We start from the raw sequence: 26,339 nt of genomic DNA, 5'->3' as shown, positions 1-26,339 counted from the left end.
AAAGATGAGACTTGCGGACTATAGTTTAGTGCAATTGAAGTGCTGAAGGTATCCCCCCACGAGATGTAGCAATCTGTATTATCTCACAGAAAAGGTGCTCTTGAATTACCTTCTTAACCACTACTGACTCAAAATGGCACTCAGGCCCTTATTATTTCTAAATCCATCATATGATACACAAAATACACGCAATAAATATAGGCCATTACGTATTTACAGGCGCTCGGAAAATATAGCATGACGTAAGTGATGCCGTCATATATCATTGTATATGTTCAAATAAAAGCCTTGGGATATTTTGATTAAATTGTTTATCAGCTTTCACGAAATAATCTGCAATACTTAAACTGCTCTGGTACATATTAACATGTGATGCACGCGGTGCCTGCTGAAAGGATGAAGCCAACCGTTCCTGTCAACAAGAAAACATAACGGCAGATGCTACCATTGATTCCTGTCGATTGACATCACTATCTGTGAAGGAAGTCATTGCATACCTCCGAAATCAATATCAGTGAAATAAATAACGATGGAAATGTATTCATGGCCTGTGTGATTCGATACAATCTGAATTTGTAACGTGTCAGGGATGACGGCGATGGTTAAAACGACATAAACTGTGGGTGTTATTGATGTCCCTGCACCGTGCGTGTAAAGCGGCAGAGGGATGACGAGAACGACCTATTTGCTTTCATCACGGTTTTCCTTCATTTGATTTTGTCTTTGGGTACGGGTGCTTCAAGCGATGGGGTTGTACTGCGCCTTAATAAGTAAGTACTAAAATGTTTATAGAAACGTACAAGTGCTCAAATGCATTTCAATGCACATTAATCTACGGTTATAACAAACTCAAAGGGATCACTAATTTTAGTTCGTAATAACCGTAGTTCGTTATAAGTATATATACAGCATATATACACCGATTGGTCGGGACTGAAAATAAGTTCGTTATATCGGTCAGTTCGTTATAAGCGTGTTCGTTATAAACATAGTTTACTGTATATACTGTTTAATTGATGTACCTCCATCTATGTCCTCAATGACGACTGGAAATCCTGTGATGTTATTTCCACATCACGCTATAATCTCTATATAGATAATATTATGCATCTTCTTGAACGTTTCACAATATAGGAACTTTGTTTTTGTCATTTTAACGTTGAAACCGATAAAATAAAATAAAATAAATTGAATGTATATTTCTTATCTCTTGTTGGGCAAGGGCATACCACTGCCCTAAATTGTCGCCCGTTGCAGCACAAGGATGCGCTGGTCATGGACTTAAATTCCATTTCGGCCTGAAGGTTTATCAGCACTATTCCCCGTCAGTTTCTACAAAGTTGTAAACGTCTTCGATTAGCGTCACCTCACCTCACACTGACACACTACAATAACTGAAAACTGTTAAACTCCATCACTTACTCTAATTCCCTACAGTACTGGCGCTAGCTTTGTTTGCTGTGCTTGTCACCTCTTACCAGACCCATCAATTGAACCAGGACCACAGGCGACTATATGTTCCCCAACTGAACCGGTTTAAACGAGGTGAGTTGACAACATCATATCAACTTAGGCACGAAATAAGTGATATGTAAGGTGCTTTTCAGTTTGGATACTAAACGTCGCAACATGGTTTGCATAGTTATGTAAAAACGTTCTTATTTTCTGTTGTCGGTTATATTCTTATTGATTTTCTTTACATATGTTACCCAAACAATGAGAAGTGGGAAGTCTAAAGTGGTCTAAATATTGAGCTAGCCTGGACAGAAATCTTGTTAAAGTACTTTGACGTTTTTCCATCGAAAGGTGTACCAAGACGTGATCACTGCGTGTTTGCGTTTAACAAAACGAAGATTCCAAAGCAGCTTAATACAGTCTTCACAGACCCTAGAACACCGTGTATTAAATGGAAGTGTTACCGGTCAGGAAGAATAGGACTACTCAGGTATAAGAGTGGTAAGTATCACCGTCACCATCCTGGTATATATCTCCTAAGCAAGAACAAAACGTACATGACACATTTAGGCCTAACCCTTAGAAACTGGTTCAACACTGGGTCACAGAAAGCCAAGAAAAAACTCATATTCGAACTCCGCACCCCAGTTAGCCCTCCGCCGGTATACAAACCAAGGAAACTGGAGATGGGACTTGCCCCAGCTAAATGCCAACACTCGTCAGGCGCCTTTACATGCACCCTCAGATCCAACCGAAACAGACCCGAAATTGCAAATAGATGTTCGCATTGCTCTTCCTAAGTTACCTAATGCAGTTGTCACTGATGACCCACACATGACCTCACAAAATGAAATTCCTGCCTCGAAAATTTTAAGTTTTCTCCCGATTCCGTCCCCACTTCTGTCAATGATCTTTCTGATGATCCCTTGTACAATTTGTTTGTGTCATTCTTTTGGCAAATCTGTGATTTACCGACTGAAAAAAGGAGGTCAATTAAACAATTTAACCAATCAATTCAACAGAATCAACATGATGAATTAAATTAAATTATCTCAGTCACTCTTAATGCGAAGTGTTCTTTGCTTGACATTAACTGTTGCGAGTATGCTGCTGCTCGAACACTGGATGAACTCCATACAGTTTCCAAAGACAACAAAGCACAAACGGGTAATAAACAAAATCATCAAAAGAAAAACCGGTTCCAAATACAACTAAATGAAACAAGGAAACATATATCCTGGATAGGACTTTGCTTAAAATTACGTTCCTCAGTGCAATCAATGTCAAAACGCAAAAACAAAAAATGTAAAAACAAAATACAAGGCAACAAAAGAAAATATTCTAAATCACATTCTTGATGCTCTGAAGGCAAAGTTAAAGATTTGGACCGAAAGAAAGAGAAAGTGGAATTAGAAAAATCATTTCATAAAACAAAATAAACTGTTCAAATCTAAAGAAAAACAGTTTTACAGGCAATTAAATGCCACCAATGGCAATGACGAGAAAAGACCCACCATTGATTCCAGTGAAAGGTTTTGGAAATAGTTGTGGTCTATACCCGGCAACTGCAACCTCGAGGAACCATGGGTAGAGAGGATTACAATATTAATGTACATGCAAAATAACGTCACCATTGTTGTTTCATTACACCCGAATGCCTGAAACAGGTAATTAAAAAGTGGTATTCAAAAACGTTTTTGGAAACAGTTCCTTTGTGTCCAAACGCCATTACTTGACTGTTTAAATTTTCTTGTGGATACATGGGATGTTCCGCCTTGGTTGTGCAAAGGTCGAACAATACTTCGCCCTAGGAAAGGTGATTTGACTGACCCCCAAAACTTCCGCCCTATTTAATGTCTGAATACACAATACAAGATATGTACAGGGTGTCTTACAGATATTGTGTCACATTATTTACATGGAGCAGAGAGGAGCCAGAAAGGGATTCTGGGGTTGTAAGGATCTATTTCTAGTTCAGAAAATTATCCTTGAAGAGGCTAAAACTTACCACCGTAACCTCTCAATGTGTTGGATAGACTACAGAAAAGCTTATGATTCTGTATCTCACGCATGGATTTTGAGGTCACTGGAATGTATTGATCTCACTGAGCGACTGCTTGTTTTACTCCAGTCTTCAATGAATTGCTGGTCAACTCAGCCTGAGATCTATTTGCAGGGGCAGGTGGTGACTTCGGAACCCATTTCTATTAGAAGAGGAATATATCAGGGCGATTCTTTTAGCCCTTTGCTTTTCTGTTTGTCACTGAATCCTTTAGGCCTTTTGCTCAGCAAAGTGGAAGGTTATCATCCTGGACATCCTCAGCACAGATACCCAACACCCCTTACTCACCTCCTTTACATGGATAACCTTGAACTTATTGCCAATGAAGGGTCTAAACTCAAAAACAGATTCTGCTTGTCGAGTCCTTTTCTAATGATATCCGCATGTTCTTTGGACTCGACAAATGCATCATTCTTCATCTTAAACATGGCAAGGTAGAAGAGTGGGGATCAGTCAGTTTACTTGGGGAGGAGTTATTGAGCATATCGTGGAAGGTCAGGCCTATACGTACTTTGAGATGCAGATCAGGGACAAACTCCAGAATGCCCATATCAAGGAAAAACTTCGGGCATAGTACAAATGTAGGAGTTCAGAGCTGAACGCTCGCAATAAAGTCAAAGCCACAAATACTTATTCTGTACCCGTCCCCTCGTATTCTTCTGGTGTTGTTGATTGGACGAAACAAGAAATTCAAGGTATTGACACCCTCACACGAAGAATCATGGCAGACAATAGATCCCACCACCCCCGCCCTTCCCCCAATCGCTTATATTTACCAATTATCATGGGAGCGCTTGGTTTGATTCATGATAGAACTGTTTTGTGCACTTTTGCACACATTTATTTGTCTGATGATACTCTTATGAAGCATGTCAAGACCATAATGAAAACAAGGCATTCCACAGTTTTCTAAAACGAGCCAAAACATAACCTGAATGTCGGTGTTGATTTGGTTGATGGTTCTGTACTGCTGGACGGTACATAAATGAGTGTCAACCAAGCGAGGTGCCATATCAAGTCGGCCCAGACTCAGTTTTTCAAGGAGAGGCTTTCTGAACGACCACTGCTTTGAGTTTATGCGCAGTGTGTTGAGAGGGTCAGCAACCCTGCCGAGTCCTTCGCTTGGATGAGGTCGGCTGGCCTGAAAAGTGAAACAGGATGTTTTATGTTTGTCTCTCAGGACCAGTCACTTCCCTCAATGTGTGATTTCGCATCAAAATGTAAATATGAAATGTAGATTATGTAATGAATTTAATGAGACTACCCAACACATTGTCAGTGGATGCCCAGCTTTGGCACAAACACAGTATTTTAAGCGACATGATGGTGTAGCTCGATCATTTTATTATCGTCTTCGCCATGCTTGTGGTTTTGACGCAGGTCTATCCATGGTGCAACCCAGAATATGTGGAGGGCGTCATTGAAAATGATAAATACAAAATTCTTTGGAATAGGCCCATATACAGCCTTAGACGTATCCAGGCCAACAAACCAGATCTTGTCCTTTTTGATAAATCCAATGAAATCATTTATATCCTTGAATTTTCTGTCCCTCTTGACACTAATGTGATTGACAAAATTGAAGAAAAACATGGCAAATATGCGGACCTCGCTTTCGAAATGTCACCCTTGCATCCCAAGTACCATGTTATCCGACTCCCCGTTGTTCTCGGTGCCTTAGGTTTGATATCTCCCAATCTGTTGACTGACATTGGGAGAGTACCCGTTTTTGCTACCAGGAATTCAGCCCTTCTGACAATCTGGGTAATGCAGGAGGCTGCAGTGTTGGGGAGTCTTCACATTCTCCGAAAAGTTCTTGGTTGGTTTGACTCGGCAGCGCTTCCTGGGAGAAGTCCCATTCGCTGTCTGGGCTGCGTGTTAACGGGGCAAGGGCCCTGAGCTGATGATGAGCCTAACCAGCCTGACTGTGCCAGGATCACCCAAACCCTCTTTGCTGAATTTAAAAAAAATATCTTTACATAATATTAATAATAATAATAATAATAATAATAATAATAATAATAATAATAACCATCATCATCATCATCATCATCATCATCATCATCATCATCCACGGGTGAGTCTTTCTGACCTTGATTTCATATTGACCTGCCAGGTTGTCCGTTTGAGGGTCGTTGCATCATCTGGAACCCCTGGCATCCAGAAGTTGAGAAGACAGGGATTCCGTGTGACGAGAGGGTTTGCCGCATCCACTGGGCGAGAGGTGTCCTTCAGTATGGCATGATCTCGCCAATAAAGGTAATTACTTCCATACCGTCAACGCCGCAAATAACGACCACCAAAGGAAACAAATTATATCGCCTCCATATCTTCACAAGTTGGATATATAGACAATAATTTAGGAGTGACGAGGAACGACGTATTATATGTCCCGAGTAAAATTAATATTTTATGTCCAGATTTTTTATTACTCATCGTCAAATTTTAAATAAGAAACTAAAATAGCAAGAACATTTTACTCTTATAACAGAGGAGAAGTAGTATTTCATAATAGGAAATTTAACCTTATTACATAGTCTACACTCAACACAAAGATTCCGCGAATTTGAAATCGTAGGTTTGAGCGGTATTAATTCTTCGACAGGTTACGCAAAATAATGAATGTTGGCGATAAATAAACATTTGGGCTAGACATCATTACACGTAGTATTCAGACCTTGTTATCAGTGCTTGGTTAGGAGTGATTACACGTTGTGTTCCGACCTTGTTATCAGTTCTGTGTTGGAAATCGTTACACGCAGTGTTCAGACCTTGTTATCAGTGCTGTGTTGGACATAATTACACGTAGTGTTCAGACCTTGTTGTCAGTGCTTGGTTAGGCGTCATGACACGAAGTGTTCAGACCTTGTTATCAGTGCTGTGTTGGACATCATTACACGTAGTGTTCAGGCCTTGTTATCAGTGCTGTGTTGGACATCATTACACGTAGTGTCCAGGCCTTGTTATCAGTGCTGTGTTGGACATCATTACACGTAGTGTTCAGGCCTTGTTATCAGTGCTGTGTTGGACATAATTACACGTGGTGTTCAGATCTTGTTATCAGTGCTGTGTTGGACATCATTACACGTAGTGTTCAGACCTTGTTATCAGTGCTGTGTTGGACATCATTACACGTAGTGTTCAGACCTTGTTATCAGTGCTTGGGCAGGCGCCATTACACGTAGTGTTCAGACCTTGTTATCAGTGCTGTGTTGGACATAATTACACGTATTGTTCAGATCTTGTTGTCAGTGCTTGGTTAGGCGTCATGACACGTAGTGTTCAGATCTTGTTATCAGTGCTGTGTTGGACATCATTACACGTAGTGTTCAGATCTTGTTGTCAGTGCTTGGTCAGGCGCCATTACACGTAGTGTTCAGACCTTGTTATCAGTGCTGTGTTGGACATCATTACACGTAGTGTCCAGGCCTTGTTATCAGTGCTGTGTTGGACATCATTACACGTAGTGTTCAGGCCTTGTTATCAGTGCTGTGTTGGACATCATTACACGTGGTGTTCAGATCTTGTTATCAGTGCTGTGTTGGACATCATTACACGTAGTGTTCAGACCTTGTTATCAGTGCTGTGTTGGACATCATTACACGTAGTGTTCAGACCTTGTTATCAGTGCTTGGGCAGGCGCCATTACACGTAGTGTTCAGACCTTGTTATCAGTGCTGTGTTGGACATAATTACACGTATTGTTCAGATCTTGTTGTCAGTGCTTGGTTAGGCGTCATGACACGTAGTGTTCAGACCTTGTTGTCAGTGCTGTGTTGGACATAATTACACGCAGTGTTCAGGCCTTGTTATCAGTGCTTGGTCAGGCGCCATAACACGTAGTGTCCAGGCCTTGTTATCAGTGCTGTGTTGGACATAATTACACGTATTGTTCAGATCTTGTTGTCAGTGCTTGGTTAGGCGTCATGACACGTAGTGTTCAGACCTTGTTGTCAGTGCTGTGTTGGACATAATTACACGCAGTGTTCAGGCCTTGTTATCAGTGCTGTGTTGGACATAATTACACGTATTGTTCAGATCTTGTTGTCACTGCTTGGTTAGGCGTCATGACACTTAGTGTTCAGACCTTGTTGTCAGTGCTTGGTCAGGTGCCGTAACACGTAGTGTTCAGACCTTGTTATCAGTGATGTGTTGGACATCATTACACGTTGTGTTCAGACCTTGTTATCAGTGATGTGTTGGACATCATTACACGTAGTGTTCAGACCTTGTTATCAGTGCTGTGTTGGACATAATTACACGTATTGTTCAGATCTTGTTGTCAGTGCTTGGTTAGGCGTCATGACACGTAGTGTTCAGATCTTGTTATCAGTGCTGTGTTGGACATCATTACACGTAGTGTTCAGATCTTGTTGTCAGTGCTTGGTCAGGCGCCATTACACGTAGTGTTCAGACCTTGTTATCAGTGCTGTGTTGGACATCATTACACGTAGTGTCCAGGCCTTGTTATCAGTGCTGTGTTGGACATCATTACACGTAGTGTTCAGGCCTTGTTATCAGTGCTGTGTTGGACATCATTACACGTGGTGTTCAGATCTTGTTATCAGTGCTGTGTTGGACATCATTACACGTAGTGTTCAGACCTTGTTATCAGTGCTGTGTTGGACATCATTACACGTAGTGTTCAGACCTTGTTATCAGTGCTTGGGCAGGCGCCATTACACGTAGTGTTCAGACCTTGTTGTCAGTGCTGTGTTGGACATAATTACACGTATTGTTCAGATCTTGTTGTCAGTGCTTGGTTAGGCGTCATGACACGTAGTGTTCAGACCTTGTTGTCAGTGCTGTGTTGGACATAATTACACGCAGTGTTCAGGCCTTGTTATCAGTGCTTGGTCAGGCGCCATAACACGTAGTGTCCAGGCCTTGTTATCAGTGATGTGTTGGACATAATTACACGTATTGTTCAGATCTTGTTGTCAGTGCTTGGTTAGGCGTCATGACACGTAGTGTTCAGACCTTGTTGTCAGTGCTGTGTTGGACATAATTACACGCAGTGTTCAGGCCTTGTTATCAGTGCTGTGTTGGACATAATTACACGTATTGTTCAGATCTTGTTGTCACTGCTTGGTTAGGCGTCATGACACTTAGTGTTCAGACCTTGTTGTCAGTGCTTGGTCAGGTGCCGTAACACGTAGTGTTCAGACCTTGTTATCAGTGATGTGTTGGACATCATTACACGTTGTGTTCAGACCTTGTTATCGGTGATGTGTTGGACATCATTACAGGTAGTGTTAAGGCCTTGTTATCAGTGCTGTGTTGGACATCATTACACGTAGTGTAAAGGCCTTGTTATCAATGCTGTGTTGGACATCGGTACATGTAGTGTTCAGACCTTGTTATCAGTGCTGTGTTGGACATCATTACACGTAGTGTTCAGACCTTGTTATCAGTGCTGTGTTGGACATCTTTACACGTAGTGTTTAGGCCTTATTATCAGTGCTGTGTTGGACATCATTACACGTAGTGTTCAGACCTTGTTATCAGTGCTGTGTTGGACATCATTACACGTAGTGTTCAGACCTTGTTATCAGTGCTTGGGCAGGCGCAATTACACGTAGTGTTCAGACCTTGTTATCAGTGCTGTGTTGGACATAATTACACGTATTGTTCAGACCTTGTTGTCAGTGCTTGGTTAGGCGTCATGACACGAAGTGTTCAGACCTTGTTGTCAGTGCTGTGTTGGACATAATTACACGCAGTGTTCAGACCTTGTTATCAGTGCTTGGTCAGGCGCCATAACACGTAGTGTCCAGGCCTTGTTATCAGTGCTGTGTTGGACATAATTACACGTAGTGTTCAGGCCTTGTTATCAGTGCTGTGTTGGACATCATTACACGTAGTGTCCAGGCCTTGTTATCAGTGCTGTGTTGGACATCATTACACGTAGTGTTCAGGCCTTGTTATCAGTGCTGTGTTGGACATCATTACACGTGGTGTTCAGATCTTGTTATCAGTGCTGTGTTGGACATCATTACACGTAGTGTTCAGACCTTGTTATCAGTGCTGTGTTGGACATCATTACACGTAGTGTTCAGACCTTGTTATCAGTGCTTGGGCAGGCGCCATTACACGTAGTGTTCAGACCTTGTTATCAGTGCTGTGTTGGACATAATTACACGTATTGTTCAGATCTTGTTGTCAGTGCTTGGTTAGGCGTCATGACACGTAGTGTTCAGATCTTGTTATCAGTGCTGTGTTGGACATCATTACACGTAGTGTTCAGATCTTGTTGTCAGTGCTTGGTCAGGCGCCATTACACGTAGTGTTCAGACCTTGTTATCAGTGCTGTGTTGGACATCATTACACGTAGTGTCCAGGCCTTGTTATCAGTGCTGTGTTGGACATCATTACACGTAGTGTTCAGGCCTTGTTATCAGTGCTGTGTTGGACATCATTACACGTGGTGTTCAGATCTTGTTATCAGTGCTGTGTTGGACATCATTACACGTAGTGTTCAGACCTTGTTATCAGTGCTGTGTTGGACATCATTACACGTAGTGTTCAGACCTTGTTATCAGTGCTTGGGCAGGCGCCATTACACGTAGTGTTCAGACCTTGTTATCAGTGATGTGTTGGACATAATTACACGTATTGTTCAGATCTTGTTGTCAGTGCTTGGTTAGGCGTCATGACACGTAGTGTTCAGACCTTGTTGTCAGTGCTGTGTTGGACATAATTACACGCAGTGTTCAGGCCTTGTTATCAGTGCTTGGTCAGGCGCCATAACACGTAGTGTCCAGGCCTTGGTATCAGTGCTGTGTTGGACATAATTACACGTATTGTTCAGATCTTGTTGTCAGTGCTTGGTTAGGCGTCATGACACGTAGTGTTCAGACCTTGTTGTCAGTGCTGTGTTGGACATAATTACACGCAGTGTTCAGGCCTTGTTATCAGTGCTGTGTTGGACATAATTACACGTATTGTTCAGATCTTGTTGTCACTGCTTGGTTAGGCGTCATGACACTTAGTGTTCAGACCTTGTTGTCAGTGCTTGGTCAGGTGCCGTAACACGTAGTGTTCAGACCTTGTTATCAGTGATGTGTTGGACATCATTACACGTTGTGTTCAGACCTTGTTATCAGTGATGTGTTGGACATCATTACACGTAGTGTTCAGACCTTGTTATCAGTGCTGTGTTGGACATAATTACACGTATTGTTCAGATCTTGTTGTCAGTGCTTGGTTAGGCGTCATGACACGTAGTGTTCAGATCTTGTTATCAGTGCTGTGTTGGACATCATTACACGTAGTGTTCAGATCTTGTTGTCAGTGCTTGGTCAGGCGCCATTACACGTAGTGTTCAGACCTTGTTATCAGTGCTGTGTTGGACATCATTACACGTAGTGTCCAGGCCTTGTTATCAGTGCTGTGTTGGACATCATTACACGTAGTGTTCAGGCCTTGTTATCAGTGCTGTGTTGGACATCATTACACGTGGTGTTCAGATCTTGTTATCAGTGCTGTGTTGGACATCATTACACGTAGTGTTCAGACCTTGTTATCAGTGCTGTGTTGGACATCATTACACGTAGTGTTCAGACCTTGTTATCAGTGCTTGGGCAGGCGCCATTACACGTAGTGTTCAGACCTTGTTATCAGTGCTGTGTTGGACATAATTACACGTATTGTTCAGATCTTGTTGTCAGTGCTTGGTTAGGCGTCATGACACGTAGTGTTCAGACCTTGTTGTCAGTGCTGTGTTGGACATAATTACACGCAGTGTTCAGGCCTTGTTATCAGTGCTTGGTCAGGCGCCATAACACGTAGTGTCCAGGCCTTGTTATCAGTGCTGTGTTGGACATAATTACACGTATTGTTCAGATCTTGTTGTCAGTGCTTGGTTAGGCGTCATGACACGTAGTGTTCAGACCTTGTTGTCAGTGCTGTGTTGGACATAATTACACGCAGTGTTCAGGCCTTGTTATCAGTGCTGTGTTGGACATAATTACACGTATTGTTCAGATCTTGTTGTCACTGCTTGGTTAGGCGTCATGACACTTAGTGTTCAGACCTTGTTGTCAGTGCTTGGTCAGGTGCCGTAACACGTAGTGTTCAGACCTTGTTATCAGTGATGTGTTGGACATCATTACACGTTGTGTTCAGACCTTGTTATCAGTGATGTGTTGGACATCATTACAGGTAGTGTTAAGGCCTTGTTATCAGTGCTGTGTTGGACATCATTACACGTAGTGTAAAGGCCTTGTTATTAATGCTGTGTTGGACATCGGTACATGTAGTGTTCAGACCTTGTTATCAGTGCTGTGTTGGACATCATTACACGTAGTGTTCAGACCTTGTTATCAGTGCTGTGTTGGACATCTTTACACGTAGTGTTTAGGCCTTATTATCAGTGCTGTGTTGGACATCATTACACGTAGTGTTCAGACCTTGTTATCAGTGCTGTGTTGGACATCATTACACGTAGTGTTCAGACCTTGTTATCAGTGCTTGGGCAGGCGCCATTACACGTAGTGTTCAGACCTTGTTATCAGTGCTGTTTTGGACATAATTACACGTATTGTTCAGACCTTGTTGTCAGTGCTTGGTTAGGCGTCATGACACGTAGTGTTCAGACCTTGTTGTCAGTGCTGTGTTGGACATAATTACACGCAGTGTTCAGACCTTGTTATCAGTGCTGTGTTGGACATAATTACACGTATTGTTCAGATCTTGTTGACACTGCTTGGTTAGGCGTCATGACACGAAGTGTTCAGACCTTGTTGTCAGTGCTTGGTCAGGTGCCGTAACACGTAGTGTTCAGACCTTGTTATCAGTGATGTGTTGGACATCATTACACGTTGTGTTCAGACCTTGTTATCAGTGATGTGTTGGACATCATTACAGGTAGTGTTAAGGCCTTGTTATCAGTGCTGTGTTGGACATCATTACACGTAGTGTTCAGGCCTTGTTATCAATGCTGTGTTGGACATCGGTACATGTAGTGTTCAGACCTTGTTATCAGTGCTGTGTTGGACATCATTACACGTTGTGTTCAGACCTTGTTATCAATGCTTGGTTATGCGCCATTACTTGTCGTGTTCAGACCTTGTTATCAATGCTGTGTTATGCGTCATTAAACGTTGTATTAAGACCTTGTTATCAGTGATGTGTTGGACATCATTACACGTAGTGTTCAGACCTTGTTATCAGTGCTTGGTCAGGCGCCATAACACGTAGTGTTCAGAGCTTGTTATCAGTGCTGTGTTGGACATCATTACACGTAGTGTTCAGACCTTATTATCAGTGCTGGACATCTTTACACGTAGTGTTTAGGCCTTGTTATCAGTGCTGTGTTAGACATCATTACACGTAGTGTTCAGACCTTGTTATCAGTGCTGTGTTGGACATCATTACACGTAGTGTTCAGACCTTGTTATCAGTGCTTTGGCAGGCGCCATTTCACGTAGTGTTCAGACCTTGTTATCAGTGCTGTGTTGGACATCATTTCGCGTAGTGTTCAGACCTTATTATCAGTGCTGTTTTGGACATCATTACACGTAGTGTTCAGACCTTGTTATCAGTGCTTGGTCAGGCGCCATTACACGTAGTGTTCAGACCTTGTTATCAGTGCTGTGTTGGACATCATTTCGCGTAGTGTTCAGACCTTATTATCAGTGCTGTGTTGGACATCATTACACGTAGTGTTCAGACCTTGTTATCAGTGCTTGGTCAGGCGCCATAACACGTAGTGTTCAGACCTTATTATCAGTGCTTGGTCAGGCGCCATTACACGTAGTGTTCAGACCTTGTTATCAGTGCTGTGTTGGACATCGTTACACGTAGTATTCAGGCCTTGTGATCAGTGCAGTGTTGGACATCATTACACGTAGTGTTCAGATCTTGTTATCAGTGTAACGACTACACTAAAAAATTCCACATATTGTAAACATGATTAAAGACAAAAGGACTGAAACATGAATAGGAATTCTAGGAGAACATCTTCTTCATTTCACTACACTTTCAGAAAGCTCACTGCCACTACGACGGCACGTGTTACGCTTATGGCGACGTGGTCCACTTCCCTGAAAACTGCACGACAGCTGTATGTGACGTCATCCCAAGGTACAGGCGATGGATGCGGAGACCCCTGTGGAAACCAACTGATGCTGGTACTTCACTTAGTCATAGTCTTCTATCCTCAATAGGCCCGTGAAGATCCGGGGTAGAATAGGTCTTCAACAACCCATGCTTGCCGTAAAAGGCGACTATGCGACGTAAGTGGCAACTAACGGGATCGGGTGGTCAGGTTCGCTGACTTGGTTGATGCGTGGATTATTTACAGACCGCCGTCATACAGCTGGAATATTGCTGAGCCCGGCGTTAAACAACAAACAAACAAACTCTATCCTTAAAGGCAACAGGCCCAGAGCACGTGTATTAGAATGCTTTTGTGAAGAGGCTGAACACACAGATTGCTTTCTGTATATCTTGACATGGCATAACATGTACACATTGTTAAAACACATCAGTGACGTCATTCTATCGTTTGAACGCTCAACTAATTTTTAGGAATGGAAAGTTGTTTGTCAGCTATATCTTGAACCAACATTTAAATTAATTTTCACTTGGAATAGACGGAACATTTTTTTGACAAGTGAATAATTTCATTTTTTTCCCCGAAAATGTGTGTCGCCAGCGGGGTTCGAACTCACATTGTTTGATTTGAGAACGTGTAATGGTCACCTTCAGCTACGGCGGCACATGAATGTATGATGTGAAATTAACTATTAAATCTTTTCACAATTTTGCATGATGCTTTAAAGATCAAAATAATATGTATATTATTTGTGTTAGAGCAGGTTACCAACAACGATGTTCATATTTATAGCAATTAGATAAACCTTTGACGAGAAAAAACAAATCCGTTATCCTCGTAACTCTCCATTCCTTAAAAACAATGGGCATGCTCCATTATTTTGAAGGAATTGAGAGTTACTCGGACATTCCCCTCTACGTAAGTTACGAACAATATTTGTATTGACTGATGGCATCATAGAAACATAATGATCAAATAATGAGTATGGATAGAGCCAGTGGCTAAAATCGGTATCCGTTGGGGTCATTTACGGTTACATATGCAAACAAAAGGTCACGTATGTACGTAGTACTTTCAGTGTTTCCAAACACGACGTCGCTCTTGTCAGCGCCGATCGAGTCAGCATTGACCATCAGGGTTCAGAAAAAACCGTCGTTTGTTTTTTCAGGATACCGATAGTTAAAATCGTGGATTCGTCCTTATTACGATCATTGGTCTGTCCATTCCACAGTACCATGCCCTGCTAGAGCTTTCGTCGAAGTGGTAAACTACTACCCCTACCCCTACTACTACTACTACTACTACTACTACTACTACTACTACTACTACTACTACTACTACTACTACTCCTGCTGCTGCTCATCTTCCCGAGGCAAGGGAGTTAACTGACTGTTAAAGTCCATTTTCCACCCTTGCCCAACTAGGCTTGAGTTTTGGAGTTATTTCTAGAAGGACTAACGAGTCTATGCATAGTCAAATCAAAATCGCGTAACGAAGTCGACATCCGGTTGGTAAACTGCTGAACAGAATTCCGTCGCTTGCGGGAATCGCTAAGCATGTGTACCGCCAAATCGGCGTCAACAGATATTTTCCAAATCATTTCATGTTTGTTATCAAGGTGCTCACGTGATTTGATGTACTTCCCGAAGTAAGACCCGTTTTATTACAATTACATTTCGATTATCAATCAGATCGTCTTGACTGGGCGCCGCCATTTTGTTTGAAGTAAATGTAAGTGATATGAGAGGTGGAATCTGATTGGTCAGTATGAGAAGCGTAGAAGGGACATAACTCGTAATTGCCACTTGTGGCTCTACGATCGCGGCGAGAAAATCCAGCCAATATCGGCAAGGGTGGAAACTGTACTTATACAGTCAGGTAACGTCCTTGTGGCGGGATGATGGCTGCTTCTGCTCGTCGCTATTACTAACAATAGCAATTATGATGATGGTAAAAAATAGAGACACTTAAAATATAAGAGGATAAAGTAATGGAAACGTAAGACACCGGGGGGAGTCCGCCATATGCTTGTCGCTTTTTGTCATCAAAACAATGAACCTCGTCTGAAATATATTGATAATTGGTGGCCATATTGGATTATGCAAATTAGACATATTTCCCAAACTGGGATTGCTTGGGACTTTTAGTATGTTGCTTTCGGGACCTTGTAGAAATGCATTGTGGTGAAATAAATTCTGCTGCAATTTGTTCCAGGTGAAACCATATTTTGCCTGGACTAGTGAAATAGAATAAATATAGCTGAATGGGTTGTTAAACAGAAAAAGTGTGCATTCCAAATGCTATTTCAGCTTCCGAAGAAAAGTACTTGTGTCGTCGCCGCTTAGTACCATACAGCTCCGCACGCTTTCCTCCTCTTTTATACATGGGGGCACGGGTGGCCCAGTCGTCTAAGGCGCCGCGATTCGCTGTGCAGAGTTGCGTCCCTTGGGCACGCCAGAAACCTATGATTGTGGGTTCGAATCCCGGTTCGCCCCGATTATGTTTTTAGGTTTGTCAGCACCATACCCGTGCTCGTGGGTTTCACCGAAGTGGTAAACGTCTAAGACCTGCATCACTTCGGGCTTTCCTCCCACATTAAGCTGACACGCCGTGATATAACTGTAATACTGTTAAAAGCGGCGTTAAACCCAACTCACTCACTCACTCTTTTATACATCCCCATTGGTGTTTTTGTTTGTTTACAGGGTGTGTGATAGGAGACAAGTGCTACGAGAACGGCACGGCGCTAACGTTTGGCGTTTGTCTTCAACACACATGTAAAGCCAGTGTCAAGATCTCTCAGGGCATGAAGAACAAGGTGTTTGAATTCCGATTCCATGCTGTTGCTGAACTGGACCCAATAATTGAAGGTGAGGAGCTCCTGGATACTCTGTTGAAAGTCTCCCTGTTCAAGTGATGCTCGATAAAGGTCCCTGTGATCCAGGATAATCTTCTAAAGGTCCCCCTTTCCAGGGGATAATCCATTGAAAGTCCTTCTGCCCCAGGAATACTCTCTTGAAAGTCCCCCTGCTATAGAAAATCTCTGTTAGACATCTATTTTGCAATGGAACACTATCTTTACTCAACAACAAAAGTTCCTGTGACACCAATATTTTAGTGTATTTTTCAAACAAGTAAAGCTTGGTTTTCAATATTGTAGTACATGAATCGAATCAAGTCGCCAAAACGCAACTGCTACAGAAAAGCATGCATTCAATGCAAAAGTTGACTTTCATGCAAGCCCCATGCATTTCACTACCCAAGAATGGGTGTAAAAGCATGTGCGTTAACAGGATTCAATATGCATTGTTTAGCATCGTGCTGACAACAACCACTCAGAAAAACAACAAAACTACGCAATTATTCAACATTACGAAATGCCACGCCTATCCGAAATGAGCGTCTGCGAGCCATTGGTATGCTTGAAGCAGAATCGAGTCAACGTGATGATGCAAAACAATTTAACGTCCACAGAAACACCATTTGGTGTTTATGGCAACATTGGCAACAGACGGATGCAGTCAGAGACCATCCTCGGAGTGACAGGCCGAAATTGTTTTAGATTTGGTAAAAAACATAACTTTGCATTAAATCTTATTCAATGTCACAGAAACATTTGTTGTTCAGTATATATAACACGCACTACAAGGCAAATATAAAGAAAAGTGCTCAAATGTAAATCACACGACAAATGTAAGTTATTTTTACTGGTGGGACGCTGATAAACCATAATGCCTTTAAGATACGAGTATGCTTTACGTCCTTTTCCTACCATGACGGTTCTTTGAAAGTGTGTTGGTAACATAATAAAATTGTTGATAAATGCTATTTCAGATGTTTCTTCCTGCCTTTAAGACAGGTAAAACACTTTCCTCCGAGGCCCATGAAGATCCGGGGTAGAAAAGGTCTTCAGCAACCCATGCTTGTCGTCAAAGGCGACTAACGGGATCGAGTGGTCGGGTTCGCTGACTTGGTTGATGCATGTCATCGTATCCCAGTTTCGTGGATCAATGCTCATGTTGTCGATCACTGGATTGTCTGGTCCAGACTCGATTATTTACAAACCGCCGTCATATAAGTGGAATATTGCTGAGTGCGGCGTTAAACAACAAACAAACAAACCCTCGAGTTTTCCCCCTGTTCGTAATGTTTACATTTCCAACCGAACCATCGTGTTATCCTTGACGTGAAAACCATACTGACTGACTACAATGCATCGTGTGTTTAGGTTGTGTCAAACATACAGGCGGCTGCGTCAATGTGAACGCTAGCTACCAGGCCTCGGAGTGTGTATACCTCAAGTGTGTGCAGTCAAACAGCAAGTTTACACTGCAGGTGGACAAAGAAGGTCAGTATAGCGGAGAACGATGATGTCAGGTGAGGTGAGGTGAAATGGGGTTTAACGTCCCGTCCAAGATTATTTCACGTATATAGCGACGTGCATGCATGTGTATGTGTGTTTGTGGCTGCTTGTACTACTCCGGACTGATGCCGATTTATAGTGCTAGCACACTGAGATACCATGCTGCAGTTTACCATGAATACCCCACTCAGACACAGTATACTGACTCCGAGCCGACCAGTCCTTGTTTTAGCCCCTTAATGCCGAGCGCCAGACAGGGTAACAACAAGTACCATCTTTTAACGCCTTTTGGTATGACGCGGCTGGGGATCGAACCCCGGACCTTCCGCTCTCCGGGCGGACGCTCTACCATCGGTCGTATGATACCAGGGCCCACGTACACAAAGCGATCTTAGCGCTAAGATGATCGTAACCCCCATACTTTAACATATGCTTACATGCTTGTCGTAAGAGGCGACTAGCGGGATCGGGTGGTCAGGCTCGCTGACTTGGTTGATGTCATCGTATCCCAATTGCACGGATCGATGCTCATAATGCCAATCACTTGATTGTCTGTTCCAAACTCGATTATTTACAGACCGCCGTCATATAGCTGAAATACTGCTGAATGCGGCGTTAAACAACAAACAAATAATATAACATAGGCTTGCGATAGTCTCAGCAGTAAGATCGCTTTGTGCAAGTGGACTCTGGACCTAAATGACTTAGTGTGTCATCGATCCCTGTCGATCTTTGCTCACGGTATCAATCAGTGGTTTGCCTCTTCCGGATTCGACTGCATCTTGTAGACTTCTGTGATATCTGCAGTCGTAGTATTATAAATGTCTGAGTATAGTAGGGCGGTCGGGTAGTCTGGGGTTAAAGCGTTCGCTCGTCACGCCGAAGAACCGGGTTCGAATCCCGATAGGGGTACAATGTGTGAAGCCAATTTCTGGTGTCCCCCGCCGTGATATTGCTGGAATATTGCTAAAAGTGGCGTAAAACCATACTCACTCACTCACTTAGTTTAGTAGATGACATTTTACATCGGAATCCTTACTGATCTCAGAACACAGTATGCTAACGGTTAACTGTGTGGTTATTTCCGGGTGTACAGTGTTGTGTGTTTCCAGGTTGCCTTCATGACAGTGGTTGCATCGACGTGGGCGCTGGCTACGGAGAACGCTGTAACACACATACATGCGAGAAGAAGAGGGATGGAAACTCTATAACCTACTACTTTGTAACAAGGAGAGGTGAATATGGGAAGATTGGCATAGTTGCCATGGTAACACACCATAAGCGTTGATTACGGGAGGGTTAGTATAGTTGCCACGGTGACATACCGCTGGTGCTGAGTACGGGTATATTAGTATAGTTGCCATGGTAACATACCACTGGAGCTGAGTACGGGTAGGTCAGAATTGTGACCATGGTATCATACCTCTTGTGTTGACGAAGAATAGTCTAATATAGTTAACATGGTAACATACCGCTGGCGTTGACTATGGGTAGGTTAGCATTGGTGTTGATGTTTGTTGAAATTTGCATTGAACATTTCCACATAATTTCGTGGCAAAAGACAAACTTCGTTTGCCTTGAGTGTTGATTTCGCGAGTTCGAATTCCGAGACACACGCCTTTTGTCAAATTGTTCTATCAACAATGATACAAATAGACACAATCAGTCAACGTAGGGTGGTGCTTTGACAGCACATACTGTGGCTGACAATTATTATGCTGGTCACAACAATTTGACTAATCGCCTCTCAAACATCATAACAACTTTTTTACGTGAATTTCAATCATGGAATGCATTTCAGCTAACGGATGTCCAAACCATTTTGACCCCCGAGATACAAAGTGTTACAAGCAGGGGGAGATAATCACGTCGACAGACGCCTACGGGAGGACACAAGGCTGCCCTGGAGCAGTGGAGTGGAAGTGCAGCCAAGTCACTAAAACCGTTGAACCGAGTAAGATTACTAACATACTACATTGCAGTTTCTACTACCATTAGAGCTGCATCATTGCCCAACCTCTACCAGTACCGGGGTAGTGATATGGGCCAGTGGTTGTGTTTGCTCGTCATGCTGAGGACCTGGATCGATTCCCGACATGGGTACAATGTGTGAAGCCCATTTCTGGTGTCCCCCGCCTTGATATTGCTGGGATATTGCTAAAAGCGGCGTGAAACCATGCTCACTCACTCATTCTACCACTATCATGAAGTCCTGTTGTTATCACCTCTACCACTGTCACGTATTCTGGTGTTACCACCTCTACCACTGCCACGTTGTCCTGGTGTTACCACCTTTATCACTGCCATGTAGTCCTGTTGTTACCACCTCTACCACTGCCACGTTGCCCTGGTGTTACCACCTCTACCACTGCCACGTTGTCCTGGTGTTACCACCTTTATCACTGCCATGTAGTCCTGTTGTTACCACCTCTACCACTGTCACGTTGTCCTGGTGTTACCACCTCTACCACTGTCACGTATTCTGGTGTTACCACCTCTACCACTGCCACGTTGTCCTGGTGTTACCACCTTTATCACTGCCATGTAGTCCTGTTGTTACCACCTCTACCACTGCCACGTTGCCCTGGTGTTACCACCTCTACCACTGCCACGTTGTCCTGGTGTTACCACCTTTATCACTGCCATGTAGTCCTGTTGTTACCACCTCTACCACTGCCACGTTGCCCTGGTGTTACCACCTCTACCACTGCCACGTTGTCCTGGTGTTACCACCTCTACCACTGCCACGTAGTCCTGTTGTTACCACCTCTACCACTGCCACGTTGTCCTGGTGTAACCACCTCTACCGCTGACATGTAGTCCTGGTGTTACCACCTCTACCACTGTCACGTAGTCCTGGTGTTACCACTCCACCGCTGTCACGTAGTCCTGGTGTCACCACCTCTACCGCTGTCACGTAGTCCTGGTGTTACCACTCCACCGCTGTCACGTAGTCCTGGTGTCACCACCTCTACCGCTGTCACGTAGTCCTGGTGTTACCACCTCTACCACTGTCACGTAGTCCTAGTGTTACCACCTCTACCACTGTCACGTAGTCCTGGTGTTACCACCTCTACCACTGTCACGTAGTCCTGGTGTTACCACCTCTACCACTGCCATGTAGTCCTGGTGTTACCACCTCTACCACTGTCACGTAGTCCTGCTATTACCACCCAAATAACTACATTAAGTACACCTGCTGTTACCACCTCTATCAGTACCTTAAGTTCACCTGCTGTTACCACCTCTTCCACTATCCTAAGTACACCTGCTGTTACCACCTCTACCACCATCTTAAGTTCACCTGCTGTTACCACCTCTATCACCATCTTAAGTACACCTGCTGTTACCACTTCTATAACTACCTTAAGTACACCTGCTGTTACCACCTCTATAACTACCTTAAGTTCACCTGCTGTTACCACCTCTGCCACTACCTTAAGTACACCTGCTGTTACCACCTCTATAACTACCTTAAGTTCACCTGCTGTTACCACCTCTACCACTACCATAAGTTCACCTGCTGTTACCACCTCTGCCACTGCCACGTATTCTTGTGTTACCACCTCTATCACTACATTAAGTACACCTGTTGTTTCAATTCTACCACTGCCACGTACTCCTGGGGTTACCATCTCTGCCACTGCCACGTATTCTAGTGTTACCACCTCTACCACTACCTCAAGTTCACCTGCTGTTACCACCTCTACCACTACCTTAAGTACACCTGCTGTAACCACCTCTACCACTACCATAAGTACACCTGCTGTTACCACCTCTACCACTACCTCAAGTTCACCTGCTGTTACCACCTCTACCACTACCTCAAGTTCACCTGCTGTTACCACCGCTACCACTACCTCAAGTTCACCTGCTGTTACCACCTCTACCACTACCTTAAGTACACCTGCTGTTACCACCTCTACCACTACCTCAAGTTCACCTGCTGTTACCACCTCTACCACTACCTCAAGTTCACCTGCTGTTACCACCTCTACCACTACCTTAAGTACACCTGCTGTTACCACCTCTACCACTACCATAAGTTCACCTGCTGTAACCACCTCTACCACTACCATAAGTTCACCTGCTGTTACCACCTCTACCACTACCTTAAGTACACCTGCTGTTACCACCTCTACCACTACCATAAGTTCACCTGCTGTTACTACCTCTACCAATACCTTAAGTACACCTGCTGTTACCACCTCTACCACTACCATAAGTTCACCTGCTGTTACTACCTCTACCAATACCTTAAGTTCACCTGCTGTAACCACCTCTACCACTACCATAAGTTCACCTGCTGTTACCACCTCTACCACTACCTTAAGTACACCTGCTGTTACCACCTCTACCACTACCATAAGTTCACCTGCTGTTACTACCTCTACCAATACCTTAAGTCCACCTGCTGTTACCACCTCTGCCACTGCCACGTATTCTAGTGTTACCACCTCTATCACTACATTAAGTACACCTGTTGTTTCAATTCTACCACTGCCACGTACTCCTGGGGTTACCATCTCTGCCACTGCCACGTATTCTAGTGTTACCACCTCTACCACTACCTCAAGTTCACCTGCTGTAACCACCTCTACCACTACCATAAGTTCACCTGCTGTTACTACCTCTACCAATACCTTAAGTTCACCTGCTGTTACCACCTCTGCCACTGCCACGTATTCTAGTGTTACCACCTCTATCACTACATTAAGTACACCTGTTGTTTCAATTCTACCACTGCCACGTACTCCTGGGGTTACCATCTCTGCCACTGCCACGTATTCTAGTGTTACCATCTCTACCACTACCTCAAGTTCACCTGCTGTTACCACCTCTACCACTACCTTAAGTACACCTGCTGTAACCACCTCTACCACTACCATAAGTACACCTGCTGTTACCACCTCTACCACTACCTCAAGTTCACCTGCTGTTACCACCTCTACCACTACCTCAAGTTCACCTGCTGTTACCACCTCTACCACTACCTCAAGTTCACCTGCTGTAACCACCTCTACCACTACCATAAGTTCACCTGCTGTTACCACCTCTACCACTACCTTAAGTACACCTGCTGTTACCACCTCTACCACTACCTCAAGTTCACCTGCTGTAACCACCTCTACCACTACCATAAGTTCACCTGCTGTTACCACCTCTACCACTACCTTAAGTACACCTGCTGTTACCACCTCTACCACTACCATAAGTTCACCTGCTGTTACCACCTTTACCTCATTTCCTCTAAACAGCACACGCTCCCTTCCTCTAAACGACACGCACCCCCTTCCTCTAAACGACACGCACCCCCTTCCTCTAAACGACACGCACCCCCTTCCTCTAAACGACACGCACCCCCTTCCTCTAAACAACACGCAGTCACTTCCTCTAAACGACACGCAGTAACTTCCTCTAAACGACACGCAGTAACTTCCTCTAAACAACACGCAGTCACTTCCTCTAAACGACACGCAGTCACTTCCTCTAAACGACACGCATCCCCTTCCTCTAAACAACACGCAGTCACTTCCTCTAAACAACACGCAGTCACTTCCTCTAAACAACACGCAGTCACTTCCTCTAAACAATGTGTACTTTTACAACGCTCTACTAGTACCTTTTTCTGACAGCATCACTTTCTCGCCAGCTACACTATTGTTTCATATATGTATAACTCAAAATATGATTTCTGTTTTCAGAATGTAAAGAGTAACCCGCGTACTCGTGTGTCGACAGTACCACTAACACAGACAACACTGACGATCTTGGATGTAACACTGTTTCATAGAACATAATTTTTATATTTCCCATATACTAACATGGTTTCAGACCATGGTATAGATAGACATTATGGGACGGAAAATAAATTGGAAACTTAATACTCTTAGGCGAAGTCAGACAGAATGTGCCGCTGCCTTAATTTATACCCCGATATCATACGTCATAGAGTGTTGTTCTCACTTAAAGCACACATCCAATGTTTGTTGTACAAAGTGACAATGTGTCATGGTTACTTTTCTTTCTACATATGTACCTGGTTATTCACAGGTAAATTGGCAGAATTGTTATGTATAGGCAGCATATGACACTAATACTATGTTGAACGCTGATACGAAGCGATTGATAACTAAAAACGAAGGCTTAACGGAGGATGCTAACATTTAAAGAGGATATGGTTGATACCTACTAAACGTCTTTGCAAAAAGGAATATTTTGTATTTTAATGGAGAAAACACTCAAATCTGTTGATTTCGGAAGTAGAAATAACGAGCCTCGGGAATCAACAGATTTGAGTGATTTCGCCGGCTTAAACCAGGTGATTTAATAAATAATTTCTCCTATATTTTTCATAATGACAGTTACGTATGGGTTACCTGATATAATGCACGTTCATAATGGCCAGTGAATTCCTGGATCAGAAGGGCAATAATGGTTTAATCACGGCAACATAAGCCCCACTGTATACGGGAATGTGTTAATGTGGCGATCGCTGTCAGCTAAATAAAGCAAGTGTTCCGCAGAGGTTGTTGTTGTCATTTATATCAGCTTTCTTTAACACTGACAGGAGAGGGGGTGAAGACTATTGATTGAGTAGAATACAAGATTTCCCAAGATGCGTTCTTGCATGGTGTGTCAGCACCAATACCTGCACGTTTAACATTGACACCGCGTGTCGCCTCGTGCAATCGTTCCAAAACGAGCTGGTAAACTGTAACAAAACTGAAATATAGATAAACATAGCTGGGGTATTGAGCGCGGCGTTAAACAATAATCTGAGGTTGCAGGGGAGTGTTGCGAGTGAATAGTCTAGGGGAGGTAATTCTTCGGTCCTTGTTACAAGAACCAAACTTAATTTTTACATCCAAAAGTCAGAGAGTTTTTCATAAAATCACTGTGTCCGCACACATTTGTTATAACGTGGGTTGGTTGGTTGGTTGGTTGTTTAACGCCGCACTCAGCAATATTCCAGCCATATGACGGCTGTCTGTAAATAATCGAGTCTGGACCAGACAATCCATTGATTGATACCATGAGCACTGATCCAAGCAATTTTGATCGATGAAATGCATCAGCCAAGTCAGCGAGCCTGACAACCCGATCCCGTTAGTCGCCTCTTACGACAAGCATAGTCGCCTTTTACGGCAAGCATGGGTTGATGAAGACCTATTCTACCCCGGATCTTCACGGGTCCCTTTGTTATAGAGCAACGGTGTGTTAGAAAAGATGGAATAGGCTCAATGGTTCATATTCTATTGTTTTCCACAGTTTGGGTATTGTGAACGTAAAACAATTAAAGACCACCATCAAACCCACAAATAACGAGTACATGTACTACTATATATTACGACCATAGAAACACAATTCACGTCGCAGTCGTCGATGCAAGTCCGTGAAAAAATGGCACCTCGAAGTGGTCGTCTTGCTCGTAAACGGTTCCTCACTGTTTGGGCTGATTTCCTACATAATCCTGGTATTGCCTTAGTTGTAGAGGTGGCCGTGGTGGTTCTTTCATGGAAGTTACGTTGCCGTATAAATTTGTCCTGTGCTCCAGTGGTGATACGTGGTCGACCGGATCTGGGAAGGCCAGGTTTAGTCCAGTGTGTCTCATAACGGTTCCACAGTCTTGTAATGGTCGTGGCATGTTTTCGCTGTTCACTTGCTGTAAGATTGTGATGGCATGCAAATGAAATCCAATGTTTTTTATAGCCTGATGTTGCACGTGCATGTCATGTTGGTGTTTTTCGGCACCAGGCTCTCACGTGGTTGTGGTTTTGCGATGTTTCCATCTTGTCACCAGATGTCTGCAGTGCCTCTTTCTTTCCACACAAATCAACCCCAATCCATGCAGACATGACCAATTCACTTTGGGTATTAATTTTGTATTGATGTTGGCAAGACAAAAGTAAGATGTACTTGCTTCGTTGCTCTCTCCCTACCTTAATTTGTTGTGTAACCATTCCGTGTAAATTGATACACATTGTGTTTCAGTATGCGTACATCAAATAAATATAATACCAAAATAAAATCAAAAATATTTCTAGTACACCAAACTAAACAAATTATTTATCCGCATTTACCCCTTGTGCTTCAATTCCCTCTGTGCAGTGATCGGACGATATAACGTCTGACCCTACTATTCAGCACGAGTGTACACAGTACGAATCGTACAATGGATTCTGCTTTGAGCAGGGATTTCTTATAGATATAGTTAAAAATCTCAGATTGACGGCATGATGCTTGCAGCCAGTGTAGTAGAAGGAGGGGGCGCAATGCACGTCGTGCCGCCGCGGAGCCGGTGCGAGCTCATCCTGACCTCCCCATTAAACCTCATCAAACCATTAAGGAGAAGGCAACCATTCAAATTCGATACCTCCGAGGCCAGAGACCAGCGG

At 43.4% G+C, this 26,339-nt stretch overlaps 1 protein-coding gene across 1 annotated transcript; it reads left to right on the top strand.

Annotated features, from left to right (window-relative positions):
• Positions 1-637: 637 nt before the first annotated feature.
• LOC124133845 lies at positions 638-24,466 on the top strand. Its single transcript, XM_046498430.2, has 10 exons — positions 638-770; positions 1,438-1,545; positions 1,807-1,956; positions 5,634-5,776; positions 13,506-13,650; positions 16,283-16,447; positions 17,806-17,925; positions 19,053-19,175; positions 19,742-19,894; positions 23,646-24,466. The coding sequence occupies exons 1-10, from the start codon at positions 746-748 to the stop codon at positions 23,657-23,659; spliced, it is 1,146 nt and encodes a 381-aa protein (XP_046354386.2). The 5' UTR covers positions 638-745; the 3' UTR covers positions 23,660-24,466.
• Positions 24,467-26,339: the final 1,873 nt, after the last annotated feature.

This window comes from Haliotis rufescens, unplaced genomic scaffold (assembly GCF_023055435.1).
Source record: "Haliotis rufescens isolate VD_foot unplaced genomic scaffold, xgHalRufe1.0.p SCAF_20, whole genome shotgun sequence".
NCBI classification, from domain to species: domain Eukaryota; kingdom Metazoa; phylum Mollusca; class Gastropoda; order Lepetellida; family Haliotidae; genus Haliotis; species Haliotis rufescens.
The sequence above is the reverse complement of the archived record's forward strand: the minus strand, read 5'-3'. Positions and strand labels throughout refer to the sequence as shown.

Excerpts from the sequence above, each read along its gene's own strand:
- LOC124133845 (XM_046498430.2), top strand. The coding sequence starts at position 746 with ATGGGGTTGTACTGCGCCTTAATAA. Across the intron at positions 16,448-17,805 it reads ACTGGACCCAATAATTGAAG|GTTGTGTCAAACATACAGGC; the intron begins GTGAGGAGCTCC and ends TCGTGTGTTTAG. Across the intron at positions 17,926-19,052 it reads ACTGCAGGTGGACAAAGAAG|GTTGCCTTCATGACAGTGGT; the intron begins GTCAGTATAGCG and ends GTGTGTTTCCAG.